Genomic DNA, 14832 nt, shown 5'->3' with positions numbered 1-14832 from the left:
GAAGGTTACAATGAAGTGACTGTGATGAAGGAGATTGCGTAGTTTCAAGTAGATTGTTACCGACGGCACCGTGTAATTCATGGACTGGAGTCTTGGAGTGGAGTTTGGAGTCAATTTTGGAGTCTGAGATTTTCTTTAAACATAATTATGCAGAATTTTTTTTTCAGAAATGGCATTTGTATGATTGTCTTTAATATTCTAAAATAATCTATTGGCAAGATAAACCTCTAATTTAATAAATATTTGGTACATTTGCATATACATTGTAAGTATGTTGAACCTCATTATTGAACTAATAACCACCTAAATCAAAATTAATTGATAACTTCCTACAACTATTAACCTAAATAAAACTGAATGGTGATGTGATCAAAGACCTAATAATTCTAACAAACCGTTGTAATTTATAATATCTTTTCAGCTAGGGGTCATGTCACTACATGTAAAAAATAAGTCAATTAAAAGCAATGTAATTTTTTCAATTTAATATACCCCTCTTAGAAACCAGGAGTGAATATAGTAATGGGATGTCTGTCCGTCCATCTGTCTGTACCTCAGTCCGTCTGTTACGCTCTGTTGTACCCTCAGAGAATCTTTATTATATAATGCCATTGTGCACTTCCTATTTGGCACATATTTTGGGTTTCCCATTGCAAAACATGGAGACTGCCATAATATTCATATGTGAGGCAGGGGTATCATTTATGTCTTGAATAAACAAAAAGAAAATGAAAAGAGGGTGCAGTGTGTTCTGCTTAAATGATTTTTGATGGTTGTAAGGCACTCGTATCCCTTATACAATACTCTCAGAATGTTTAGGGTATTATTTTATAAGAACTTCATAAAAATGATAGAAGTTATTATGTATGTGTACAAATTTGCAAAAATCAAACAACCTTGTAACAGTTTACTAACCTACATATACAGCTGTGTGGTCCAAATCCTGTAAAAGTTTTAACAGACATAACAGAGATGTGACAGAAAGGTATAATTTAGATTAGGGGTTTTATCACCTTCCAATTATGCACTGAAAGCAATAGGGTTCATAATTGATATTATATAATAACAGTTAAATTTAATTAAACAGGATATACTGTCACTGTTTTAGGTAACATACTAGTAATAATTAATAATGAAAGATCTTTCAGTTACATAAACTCAAAGAATTGTTATTCTAAGTGTTACATAATTATGTTTAAAGAAAATCTCAGACTCCAAAAATTGACTCCAAACTCCACTCCATAACTCCACATACTTACAATGTATATACAAATGTACCAAATATTTATTAAATTAGAGGTTTATCTTGCCAATAGATTATTTTAGAATATTAAAGACATTCATACAAATGCCATTTCTGAAAAAAAAATTCTGCATAATTATGTTTAAAGAAAATCTCAGACTCCAAAAATTGACTCCAAACTCCTCTCCAAACTCCACTCCATAACTCCACTCCAAGACTCCAGTCCATGAATTACACGGTGCCGTTACCGACTGGCTGTAGAAGTTCTTGTGGAAATAGACTCATTCAACAAAATGACACACTTAACTGTTTCACAAACAAGCTATAAAAGTTTGACTAAGAAGTATACTGTAATGAGGTCATTAATGAAAACAAGTCTGTGATTTGTAAACATGTGTCCTGGATTTGATAGGTTTGTTAGCTGTAAGATTGGATGTCATAGGCAAGTGTATACGTGCTGGATGGCATCTGTTTCAATTTGTTGGAGAAATCGGAGCCTGTTTTTCTGCTCTTACTATCTATTATGTGCCCTGATCACGTCATGAAATGTTGTCTCCGAATCTCCTAGAAATGTTTATCTTCTCTTCTGGGAGGTTGTTGTCACATCCATAACATTTGAAATATCTGAAAGTATGATTAAATTTTATTAATACATGATAGCAAGTGTATTGTTAGAAAAAATTCTCATTATTTTAGCTCTTCAAACATAGGAATTAGATTTCATCTTCATATTTTAAAGACTAAAAAGATGGTATTGATGTAATAATGTAGTGACGTACAATTAATTTTTTACCCCATTTTATATGACTCTTGTCTCTCCCCACAGATGTAGAGAACGCAGAAAAGAGTCTGACATACAGAGCCAACAGCTTCGCATCGGAGGACTATGGAATCATGGGAGGAAACTTCCCGGCACTGGAACTGATGGCGCTATATACAGCGGCAGCCATGCATGACTTCGACCATCCAGGTCGCACCAATGCTTTCCTTGTGGCTACAAATGCTAAAGAGGTAAAGAATCTGACTGAACAAGAGAATTGGTTCTTGTTGTCATTGGAAACGGCCCTGTCAGAGTTCATTTTTATCGGAAATTGCTAGGGGGAAAGGTATTGCATCTATTTTGGTATCTTAGAATGCAAATGTAATCATTATACCCACTATACCCACATTGTTATTTCTGTGAATTGTGTCAACCAAGTGCTTACATTGTCTCCAATAAACCAAAAAATGGCAGGTACAAGTGTACTAAGGTATTTATGAGAGTTAAACCAAAAATAATTAATATTATGTTGCATCTTTGAATAATAATTTTGATTATTAATTTGATGCAACTGAAACCTAATAGAAAAAAGGGTATTACCTTTCATTTGTCGCTAATTTTTTATCCAAACTGAACAGACGTGATATTGCATCAGGGTAGGGTAAGGCTGTGTTTGAGGTCAAGGTTATAGATAGAGGTCAAATCTGTAGACTGAAATTCTTCATTGAACATTTCATTTGGTAAAATTTCAGCGAGTTTTGATGAGATTTATATTCACAGTATGTTTGATGAAGATACAGTTCCACAAATGTTATTGTCTGCAAACTTTTCAAACAGGCAGTTAAAAATCTTAATTAAGAGGTACATACACTTTAGAACATTAGCCCTTCGAATTTAAGTGACATCTTACAGAAATACGTTGAGTAATGTAGTGGTTAGGTGCAGTTTTTGTAGCTGACACAAAACATCTATTGACAAATTTAAACCCTTAGGCTGTAATGCTATTGTATGAAAACTCTGTAACTATCCTTGAGTTGGGACTAAATTAAGTTTTAAACTTCAGAGAAGTAAATAAAGTTTCCAACTGGCTGTTTTTTTTAAGAGTCTCATTTAAGTCACTCAAAGGAATTTTGAACCATTTCCAAATGCAGTTATTTTTTTGTAAACAACCTCAGTGCCAAGTCGGCTGAGGATCTCCCCGAATTAAAATGGTGAGAATTTGATATCTTTACATTGTCTGACGTTATATATCTAGATATTGGGACAAGCCATTAACATACAAATGGACATTTTAGTCTGGATATCTTTTTGTCTTGCTAGACATTTAAAGCCTGCATCAATTTACCAATATAAACAACAAACAAGATCAGTATATTTTGGTATATAAACGTATGTTTTACAGAGAGGGATTACATTTATGTGGTTAATTTATGTATAGTTGTAATTCTGTTCAATACTCAAATCACAAGTGTCGTATTGTGCACAATCTGCCATTTGATCCGGAGAGGCCAACAGGAGCACATCATTTCTATGTACCTTCTGCTGCGTAATCCTTATAAAATTTCCAATTACAATCATTTTAAATGTGAATTTGATATTGATTATAAAGCTTTACTGTAATGCGATCAGTTACTGTCGTTGAGGGGGCGTTCAAGGCCCATCAGTCAATATCCACATTACCCTGAGGTTAGTAGAGCATATCTCCAAACCAGGCAAAAATAATGGGATTTTTCAAGGCTATGATATTCGAGATGAAATTTTCTGTAGTAATAAAATGCTGCGTGGACGATGACAATGCTTATCAACAATTGGATAATTCTTTACAAAATTTGAGAACTCAGGAGATAAATATTTTTAATGTTGCTTGTGTTGTTAGCACAATGATTCTGCACATTCTAATGTAGATTTGATTGCTTATTGAAATGCCTTGTATGATTTTAATGAATTCTAGCCAATACCTCCAGGTGTAATGAACACAAGTCTCTAAATTAAAAACTCTTTTTATCAGTTGTCGTGTGACCTTGATTGTTTTGTTGCTCAGTCAGGAGCAAAATATAATTATGTTTTATGCTTTGTCAAGTATTGGCATTGTTCTGTCTGTGTTTGTGTAGTTATGAATGAACACGTTGTAAGGGAGGTAATCCCTATATAACTACAAGGAATTGTGTTGCATGACCCATATGCAGTTGATACTTTATATGGTAATTTTTTTGTAGGCGGTGCTATACAATGATCGGTCAGTATTGGAGAACCACCATGCGGCCCAGGCGTGGTCCCTCTTTATGAAGGAGCCTGTCCTCTACAACTTTTTGTGTGGACTGGAGGCCGCCGAATTCAAGAGATTCCGATTCCTGGTCATAGAAAATATCCTAGCCACTGATCTCAAGAGGCATTTTGAAATTCTCGCGGAATTTAATGCCAAGGTAAAATCAAAATTAATACACTGTACATGCAGGTTTAACTTTCTTAAATTCTTTCAGAGATCCAAAGTATTATCTTAAGGTAATTGTGTTCATTTTGTTTTTGTTATACCTGACTTTACCTTTTGATTTTTATACCTGACAGGTAAATGACGAGGATGCTGTGGGAATAGACTGGACATCTGAAACTGACCGGCTACTGATGATGCAGATGGTCATCAAACTAGCAGACATTAATGGACCTGCCAAAAAACATGACCTTCATGTTCGATGGACAGAAAGAATCTCAGAAGAATTCTATGAACAGGTAAAGGCAGAACTCTGAGAATTTGGCTTTGAATCATGCTGGACAATGATATTGTTATGAGGTATTCTATTGAGGTAAACTTGTGCGAGAATTGCTTCTATATTTTATTCTTTTTTCAGGGTGATGAGGAGGCTAGATTAGGTATGCCCATTTCTCCATACATGGATCGGCGAATTCCACAACTAGCCAAACTTCAGGAGACCTTCATTAACCACCTGGTGGCGCCCCTGTGTAACGCCATGGTAACGGCGGGATTCCTGCCGGGGACGTGGGCAGACGACCAGGAGATCAGTGACGAGGAAGTGGAAGGTAGGAAGGTGGCCTTAATTATAACCAGTGTTTTCCCTAAGAACCGGCTACTGGCCAATTTGACCACTTCAATTAACAAAAATGCAGCTTTGAAATAAAAATTTGTTGTTAGGTCCACAGAGATTTTGATCATAAACATCAGTCCCTAGCCTGTTACAACTGATCTCTAACCTTTAACTTTGAAATAAAGGGAAAACACTGTATAACTGGGTTAAAAGTAGAATAGAAGAGATAGCAAACACATAAAGTGGGTCTTATAACTGGGTTAAAATGGAATTGAAGAGATATCTAACTCTTGAGCAGAGTACACCTTATAAATGGCGAATTACTTGCTTGAAAAAAAAAAACAACAACAACATGATAGCACATCACAGGGACTTGCACCTGGCGTGTAATAATAATTTTTTTAAAAACTCATAAATGGTAATACTATTATAGAAAATAACGAGATATTTGATTTAATTTTTTTTATTTTATCAAAATCGAAGCTTTTATTTTTAAACTAAAAGGCAAAAATTGTATCTGCAGAGAAATATTACATATTAATTTAATATGATAATAGGAAAAAAACGATAAAAAGTAAAATGTATGAAGCAAACATTAAAAATTATCTTTTTATTACATGTCAAATGAAAAATATGTATCTGACTTTCTCTGTTGTTTTAGACCATTCTGACATAGACCAGCTTGACCACACTGGTAAAGACTCAGAGGAGGAGACGGAAACTGACGGAGAAACGGGGCCCATCTGTCACCAAAAATGTAAAAAGAAACCGCGCAAAATCAACTGTCTACTGACTAAAAACCTAAAGGAGAACCACGAGTACTGGGTGGCAAAGATCCAGGAGGAGGAGAAACAGAAAGCTAACAATGACTCAACCAATGAATTATCTCAGGTCAGTCAGCCAATCAAATATCAGAATTAAGTCAGATAGCCAATCAAACGTCACAATTACAACAACCAATGAAATTTCAAATTTGGTCAACCAGTTGATGTCACAAGTAAGTCAAACACGTAAAGTCCTAAGACAAATCATTTATCACAAAGTGCTTGAACCAGTTAAACCTTTCATAGTACATGTAATACATGTAGGTCAACAAAATATCAAAAGTCAAACAGTGCAATACATGTATCACGAGTAAATCAATGCTTCAAATGTCATGTTTTACTTACGAAGTCAATCATTGAGCCCTTACATTAATTGATAAAATATTTTTAAAAATCAGCAAATCTCAGTTAAACAAAGATCAAATAAGAAATTTTTACCTTTTACAGAGCTGCCAACCCTTACGATTTTGGCATAAGGCGTACGAAATCAGCGTCTAAAATACGCCTTACGATTTCTCTCTATATTCTTCCGATTTCAGTTTTTCTCGCTCAAAGTTTATAATACCGGTATTTTCATAGCTGGCAGTCCATAGTTTCTACATTATAATGTATTCATATTTCTTACAATGTTTGCTTGTATCATGGTTTCAGTTTTAGAAGACCAGTCACATTCATGTAAATGTTTTATTCACCAATGAAGACAAACTCATTATAAAGAGGCTTCATTATCAAAATACTTCAAATTCTTGATAATTTGATTAAAACTGGTACTACTCTGGTAGACCTATTGAAGGCTATAGAAAATATTGTATTGCCTGTAGTGAAAACAATATTTTATTTATAGCAGGAAACACAAGAGGTGACTGAGATGGAGTCGATAAAAGAAGAAGTGGAATCCCAGGCTTCTAATAATAGCACCCAACCCAGCACCCCAACCAAAGACTGTAGCCAATCAGAAGCCACGTAACAGCCCCACCCATCACTAGTTCTACAGGCTTGTTCAAAAGTGGTTCAGATCTCATGCCATTATCCAGATATCTAAAACTCTTGCCATAGTATGATATCTATAGCATGGATCTAAAGTTGTCTCTGTGTGACACACCTTAAGTGAGCCCACGTTAATCCTGTTTGTCGTTTATTGTGCTGATCATATTTCAGGCGTGAACTACAGCATCACTCAAAAGTGGTGGATGTGGAATCAAATTTCCACCACTTGTACATGGAGGAAATGTGGAGCTCTTCCAGAGAGTGGAGATTTAATCGTTAGTGGATGTAGCCAAAGCAGCAATTAGTGTCCAACAGGAATTCATAGTTAACTTCATGTTTCACATCAACACTACAGACCTGTTCTTTTCCCACTGTGTACTTAGAATTTCCAATTTTACTGTGTGAAGAACTGACTTCTTTTAGCGATATTGATGCGGTTTTATTTATTATTTTTAACAGCTGAAATATTTTACTACAATATATATTTTTCCTTTTTTAGACCAAAGTATTTCTTTTAGCAATTCCACTCAGTGCAAAGTGCATATTTATTCTTGAGACATTTTATCTGAGGTATTTACTTGCTGTTTATAGTGTACTAGTCAAAGTCTTAGCTTCTATGTACTTATTAACATCTCTACACATGTGCTCTTTAACCATGTGCAGGAGATGTGGAAAAGTCCTCAACTAATGCCAGCAGTTCAATACTGACTTTTCTAGAAATAGGCAGATGTTTACTTAGATAATGTTTTTTATAAAGATTGGAATGAGGGAATTCTGTAGAGAGGAATCATCTCAATAGAGAGAGTAGATCTGATGTGATTTTTATGTGTATAAGTGCTAGATCTTATAGGAGGCAGCAGTTAAGTTGAGATACTTCTGAGATACAGAGATCTGAGATATTGTCACATGGATCTGTTATGTTGGAGTTGTACTGAGATGAATGAGACAATAGATCTGTTGATGTACCACTGAAGTAGGAGGAGTTTGATCTGTAATGTAGTATATCATTATTTTGTGATTCTGTTTGACGACTGTACATTCCTTTTTCTGCGTACGACATTGGACTGATAATGACAGGCTTTCACCTGTTACTGTCTTTCTTTTGACTCTTTTATAATCTGTGTGTATAAATAGGCCTATAGTTACAGAGAGCTAACTCTGTCATTAAGTAATACAGTCTAATACAAAAATTTTGGAAAAGTATTAATAAAATTTAAAACAAAGAAATCATAAAGAATCCAACATCTGCAGCTATATATGTCAGTTTAAGATGCTGAGAACGAAATCTTACTACACCTCTGATTGGATGTCGTATGACAGATGCTTGTTTTCTATAGCAATAAGCCACTTCCTACGTAGGATTAACTCTTGTCACAGTTGAATTCCTATCGTGGGAACACAACTGTGTTGTTATTTATAAGCTGTGATACATAATGTCGTAGAGTCAAATAAAAGTCTCTATTTTTTTTTTCCCTTCATTCTCCATCCATTTTCATCTAGAACTCTGATATTATTATCATACAATGCCAATATAATCTGTATAACTGTAGTCGTTAGGTTATTACAATTGTGTGGTTGTACTTGTTTCTTGATGTATTAAATACTTTGTTTTGATGCTCTCCCTTCCCAGTTCTCAGTAATATTTACATATATCTACATGATCTTCACTCATAAAGCCTACATCTCTCGGAAAACTGCTACAGTTAATAGGCTTCGGTTATAATTCTCCCATCATTTTTCCGAGTTGAAGCCATTTTTTGCTCTTATTTATTATGTGGTGTAATTTGAATGACAAACTATTGTAAGGCTTTTTTGTACAATATTGTTGGGCGCTTTCAGTTTTTAGACTGCTATAAACCTTTTTTTTTTAATTGAAACAAAAATACTCATAGACTATTATATATCGACTTACTAGAACTGAGGTTTAAAAAATCCAGGTGTCTTTGTCCTTGACCTAGTTCCAAGGTCAGTGTCTGTTTTTTAATCCATTTATGTAGGAATTGTACATAGCAACTTGTTATTAAAGAATGTACATGATAACCTAATTTAATGATAGATAGATGTGTATTGTTTTGTCTGTGTATATATGTACGTGTTATATATAGATATATAAAATCCATTGTTATTTTGTAACTCTATAGGGGAAGAGTGGGCTGCCAAGTGCTAATCTTTTCTCATATCAGGAAAAACAAACATGCTGAACTGTTAACTGCATTTGAATTTTTTTTTCTCCTTTGGGATAAATTTTTTTTGCTGCAGTCCCTGCTTATTTCCATTCCAAAATTTATCACATAAAAAATTTATTATAATTTGTTGCCATTTTGGCAATCTGCAGTGTTACTTCAGCCTCAGTCAGCCCACTACAAAGTCATCTGTACGACTTTTTTGTTGCTCAGGTTCCATTTTTATTTTAATTTATAACCTCTGACCTCCATTTGTTGACATTGTTTCTATAGCTTTGAGCTGACTCTGTTTATTCTGCCACCAGGGGTCTCTCACTCCTGTCCCAAGCCAATCAACTTTAAGTAATGAGCTGCTGTACAACCAACAAATTGCTCACATCGTCCATGTGTGTGATTTGCTGATCTGTATACTACATGACCTAATTACTATGTAGGTGACCTTGCATGGTGATTGGAGGTCAAATGAAATGTTTTGTTAAATATTATATCTATCTTGTGACAAACTGTTACAGGATTATTTCCTGAACAATAGCTGATAAAAAAAATAAATGGTCATAACTGCTATTTTTATTGTGTTTGTGTTTTGTATGTTAGATTGGTTATCATTACATAAGAAGCATTTCCAATTTAGCTTGGACTTTCAGAAGTTTTGATCATTCTGCATCACCACTCTGAAAGTGATATACATGATAGAAATTCGGGCAAATGCCAATTAGTGCATCAAATAACCAATAACATTGTATCGTCTGGCAAAGAGGTGAAGCTTAAGTTGTCTCATCCTTGTCAACAGTTTAAAGTTCCTGATGTTATTAATTTTTTAACCAATGATAATTTATTTGCCGTTTGACAGATGGTAATTAAATAGCACAGAGAATGCCACACCTTACTGAAAGTCCAAGCTTACCTGGAAATGGTTCTGTAAACTGCATTGAAGCATAATTGTAGAAGTTTAGATCAATCTACACACATCCACTCTCAAAGTGATTTTGAAAGGATGGAGTTATGCATTGACAATGGGAATTTCCTTATTGAAAAAACTTGCACATCTGTTAGAATACCAGTGGGCAAAAATTGTGCTCCTTTATGAACTGTTGTTTTCCATTTTATAAAAAAAATTGCAACATGTAGTTGTTTCCCATCCAATATTCAGTTATCTTCACTATTACCCTTTGCATTCTTCACAAAGCACAGAGAAGGCTACAATTCTTGCTTAAACAGAAAACTTAGATAATATGTATGCCATTGTAATCAAGAATTAGTTCAAATATGAAAACAACAATTTTAACCTTGCTGAGTAATATACGTTTATTAAGACTGTACAAAGTCAGTGTTGACTAATAAGCTTTGGGGGGATCATTTTACACTGAGTCCGATCATAGTTGATGAAGACGGGGTGAACAGGCTGACCCCTCAGACAGGAAGCGAATTCTAGGTCACACTCGCACACATCACGGGCACAGGATCCAGGGGAATCTACCAATGATGAAACCAGATTATTTTTATCTATGAGGAATATATGAAATGTGGTGCACTGAAAGGGATTCTTGGAGGGAATGAGTTTCAACAAGGCAAAGGAGCAAGCCTGAAAATGTGAAATTAAGCTTCTCATTTATAGCCTTTACTCAATTGCCCTGTTGTCTTCCCAATTTTGCTTCTTAGCCTTTTTGTCCCCAATTTTTTTCCTTTTCTTTATGGGCTAGAGAGAAGCCCTTTCACTGCACCATAATTGAGAAAATTGACAATGTTTTAATTTTCATGAGTTATATTTAAGGACATATGATACAAACAAATTTTTTCTCTGAAAAAGATTTAATATCATGTCACGAGTTTGAAAATGTGAAATTTTTTCCCGATTAAATAGACTAAAAAATCTTTTTTATAGAAAAGCAAATATAGACAAAACACATTCAATATAGGTCTACAGGTGAAAACAAATTTCAAAATATGTTATCTTGGCGCTTAAAGTGTAATATAAACTTAAGAAAAATATACTAAGCCAGGTGAATTTTAAGAGGAAGATCAAAATTACCAAAAATTAGCAATATCACATATGCAGATTTTTACCATTTAGCTTTTCCTAATAAAATTCACCTGGCTTGGTATATTTTTCTTAAGTTTATATTACACCTTAAGCACCATGTTAACATGTTCTGAGATTTGTTTTCACCTGTAAACTTTTACTGAATGTGATTTGTATATATTTGTTTTTTCATTGAAATATTACTAATATTTTCAAAGTCTTTTTCATATTCCAGTTCTTAGGAGAAAAAATTATACATTTAAACTTGTGACATGATATTAAATCTTTTTCAAAGAAAATATTTGTTTGTATCATCTGCCCTTAAAGCATTTTCTCTGTATGAAATTATTTCATTTGTTTCTGAATGAATCAATTCCCAAACCAGAGGAAGGAGGGGTTGGAAAGAATAGAAACTGACAATGTGCTGAACACAGATCTATTATTAGAGCTGAGTAAGTTTCGTAGACATACCTGTGCACTGGCATTCTTGTGTTGTAGAATTGCATGATGACCCAAACGGGACAAACTGAGCCCCGAAGTAGCAATTTACTCTCCCGTAGCACGAGTCATGTTTTCTGCAGCAACTGTCAACAGAAGAAAAATAAAACATCTTTATTTCCTTAACAAACTGTAGCATTAAAAAACAATGCGGGAAATGAAAAGAAAATATATTTGTCCTTCACCAAAAAAGGGACGAGGAAAAGCTGACCCTAGAACGCTGGGGAGGGGGGTCAGTAAAGTTTTATTACGCTGCAGGTGGTTGACCCCCTCCCAAGGTACTTTTTGTTGCTCTAGTTGAGCACTGGCTAATTCCAGCATTTGAAGACTAAACATGTACCAAAATGTAAGAGAAAGCCCCCATCCCCCAAAAATGAATAAAATTTTCAAGTTTGTTACAGACGTATTTTTGTCAAAACTTTTGGGAGATTGCACCTCTTTAAAACCGTTGCTACGGTCATGGGAAGAGAGTGAATGAGTCCTTTTAGTTTTGTTGGCGGTGACTTTCAAAGGTTAGTGCATATTGATAACCTTTGGTTGTTGACCAGTCGGTGTCTCGACTGGGTGGCCGTGTACATACTGTCAACAATATATTGAACTTTTGGTACATCGACCTTGAATAAATGTTCAAGTATCCTTTGACAGTTTATGAGGAACTTAACATAAATGTTCATCATTCGAGTACATTATACATGCATGTACATGTGTCCTCAGTGAACACATTAATTAAGGTATGTATGTACAATGCCTACATGTACACTAGGTAAAGACATGACACCATTTAATCATATATGATACATATATCCAACGTACAGACATGAGCAATTTGATATTTGTCCATAAATATTTCTTTCCCCATCCTCTTGGCTTCATTCTTGGTTTACCAATAGAACTTGGTATACGCGCAAGGTTTGCAATGAGACTGAATGCTCTCTCTCTCTCTCTCTCAGATACAATATTTTTGCACCAGATTTTATAAAATGTCATTTTTAAAGAAAAAATATAAAGGCTCACCCATCGACCCTGTCCACTGCCTTATAACCGACCTGCCCGTAACCACAGAAACAGCCGTAGTCATTGTAATCGTAACAAGAATTCTGAGTGTAAAACTGAATCAGGTCACACATCTGAAAGACGCTCCGCTTCTCCACACTTCTTGCTTCCCCGAGGTATACTGGTAAAAAGAAAATGTTGCTTTTCAGTACGATTGTTTTCACTTTGTTTTTCCTGCAATAATTATGAAAATGTAAATTATGAACAAAAAGTATTTACCTGAGATAAATACAATTAAGGTTGCTGTGGATATTTGTCTGAGATTCGCCATCCTGATTTCCTCCTAACTCAATTATTGGTCCTGGAAGAGAAAACGAGAAGACTACTTCGAATACGTCACTTGGTTTAACTAGACACAGAGTATGTCTGAGGGTCACGATGGAAAGCTAACAAGAGGGTAGTTACACACAGACGAGACCTTCTGTTGATACAGTCTGGACTTTCGGACTGATTATGAGATAAAGAAGATAAATAGTTTACCAATCAAAGTACCTATCATCATGTGGCTATAATTGTTCGTTATATAGATAACTGCGGATTTACCTAGAAGAATCCACAGAACACGATAGCAATGAAAAAACTGTTCATTTAAGTTTATTTTCAATATCATAAAAGTTTAAACTCCCCCCCCCCCCCCCCCCCCGTTAAGATCCGCTTTTGCCAGTTCAAGACCAATCGCACACGCAAATGTATCAAAAGTTACCCAAAGTGAACGACCGTACGAGTCATTGAACCGAACTCACTGGTGCAGTTAGAATGCAGCATGTTAAGATCATGCAAACTTGCATAAAATATTTCAAAATATTATTATGTTGATTATTTGGCAAAGAATTCCAATTAACCCACTTACCTGGCTAACTTCAAAATAACCGGAATGGGTGCTGCTGAAATATATGCGTCAGTTATATACCTCAAAGAAAAATATTTTGACATTCATCCATCTAGAATTGGTTTGACAATCTAAAATAAAAACAAAGAGTCACTGAAATGGGGGATGGCTATGTTTCCCCTGCAAGGTTAATGAGTTCTTTCTAGGGTTGGAAAATCGTGCAGATTCTAAACTACAACATGTACCTTGCCGAGGCCTTATGTCTACGTGTAATGTTTACGGATGCTGTAACTTTCCCAAATGTATTTTTTTTCACCTAGCCCCTCAAAGAATCCTCTGTATTTCTTTACTCGTGTTTATAACACACTACTCGATATCTTAGATGTAGGTAAGTACTATTTTTGTCGAATGAAAAATGTACTCACCCAAAGAGAACAGTACGTCCTTAATAACGTGCCCCCCACTTGCTGTTCTATCAGTATACTTTGTATTTGAGAATGTTTTGTTTTGGACTGAGATTAAAAAACCTTCTACACACCAATATAACTGATACCGAGTTGCATTCTTTTGTTACTTGCAGAAGTGAGTGTAAAATAAAGAATTAGTGATGTGTGCGCGCGCAAGAGGTTTAAAAAATAATTCTTTTCTAAATTTGTGTTTGTTAAAACCTCAATGTATAGAATAAAAGTACTAGAATATCTTTACATGTTTATTGATAAATTACATGTTAACACTACATGTCTGAATGGGCAAACTTTGAAGTAGAACATGAAAATGCTAGAAAATTCAGTACATAAACAGGTTGGGGGAAAAGTAAATTCCACTATTATAGTGAGATTCTGCTATATTTCCAGCCGTCTTTGTCCTTGATTTAATCAGATTACATGCTTGCTGTTTATGGCGCAACTAATGGTAGGTATAAAAATGGATACAAATTGGCACCCTGACATTTTAGCAATTTTATTAAATTTTCTGCCGATGCTTTAAAAAATGCTAACAAACTTTTTAAATCGGAAGTTACATTTTTAACATAGCAAAAACTGATTGCGGTATTTTCAAGAAAGTCTATATTTAAATTTTTCTCGTGTACAAAAATTAAGGTTTGAAATAACTTTCAATCCTCATTTAACTAGGATTGACAACTAGTTAACTATCCTCTGTAATTTGTCTTATATAACATTGTACAATAAAACTCCCCATCTAGTAAACTATCCTCTGTAATATGTCTTATATAACATAGTACAGTAAAACTCCCATCTAGTTAACTATCCTTTCTAATTTGTCTTGGATAACATAGAACAGTAAAACTCTCATCTAGTTAACTATCCTCTCTAATTTGTCTTGGATAACATAGAACAGTAAAACTCTCATCTAGTTAACTATCCTCTCTAATT

The 14832-nt window shown here is 34.6% G+C and overlaps 2 protein-coding genes across 2 annotated transcripts in view; one reads left to right on the top strand and one right to left on the bottom strand.

Moving 5' to 3' along the window:
• LOC134228989 (cGMP-inhibited 3',5'-cyclic phosphodiesterase 3A-like) overlaps positions 1–9602 on the top strand; it is an 89612-nt gene extending 80010 nt beyond the window's left edge. The window contains exons 8-13 of the mRNA XM_062710698.1: positions 2070–2254; positions 4220–4426; positions 4569–4730; positions 4850–5039; positions 5706–5935; positions 6716–9602. Of these exons, the coding sequence (XP_062566682.1) occupies positions 2070–2254; positions 4220–4426; positions 4569–4730; positions 4850–5039; positions 5706–5935; positions 6716–6835 (1094 nt within the window). The 3' untranslated portion in view covers positions 6836–9602. The remainder of the gene's footprint in view (positions 1–2069; positions 2255–4219; positions 4427–4568; positions 4731–4849; positions 5040–5705; positions 5936–6715) is intronic.
• A 715-nt stretch (positions 9603–10317) lies between these two features.
• On the bottom strand, positions 10318–13669 carry LOC134228988 (basic phospholipase A2 3-like). The gene is made up of 5 exons (XM_062710697.1): positions 13460–13669; positions 12829–12910; positions 12571–12730; positions 11530–11642; positions 10318–10511 (listed from the first exon to the last, which is right to left on the bottom strand). The coding sequence occupies exons 2-5, from the start codon at positions 12878–12880 to the stop codon at positions 10363–10365; spliced, it is 474 nt and encodes a 157-aa protein (XP_062566681.1). The 5' UTR covers positions 12881–12910; positions 13460–13669; the 3' UTR covers positions 10318–10362.
• Between the last annotated feature and the right edge of the window lie 1163 nt (positions 13670–14832).

Source organism: Saccostrea cucullata, unplaced genomic scaffold (genome assembly GCF_032062105.1).
Source record: "Saccostrea cucullata isolate Sc308-1 unplaced genomic scaffold, CSIRO_AGI_Scuc_v1 ctg59, whole genome shotgun sequence".
In the NCBI taxonomy this organism is placed as follows: Eukaryota; Metazoa; Mollusca; class Bivalvia; order Ostreida; family Ostreidae; genus Saccostrea; species Saccostrea cuccullata.
Note: the sequence above shows the minus strand (reverse complement) of the source record. Positions and strands in the feature narration are given on the sequence as shown.

Bases quoted from the DNA above. Each gene is read 5' to 3' on its own strand.
- LOC134228988 (XM_062710697.1), bottom strand. From the start codon at position 12,880: ATGGCGAATCTCAGACAAATATCCACAGCAACCTTAATTGTATTTATC. The intron at 11,643-12,570 runs GTGAGCCTTTAT...TTCTGTTGACAG, and splicing joins GCAGTGGACAGGGTCGATGG to TTGCTGCAGAAAACATGACT. The intron at 10,512-11,529 runs GTATGTCTACGA...CATCATTGGTAG, and splicing joins ACAAGAATGCCAGTGCACAG to ATTCCCCTGGATCCTGTGCC.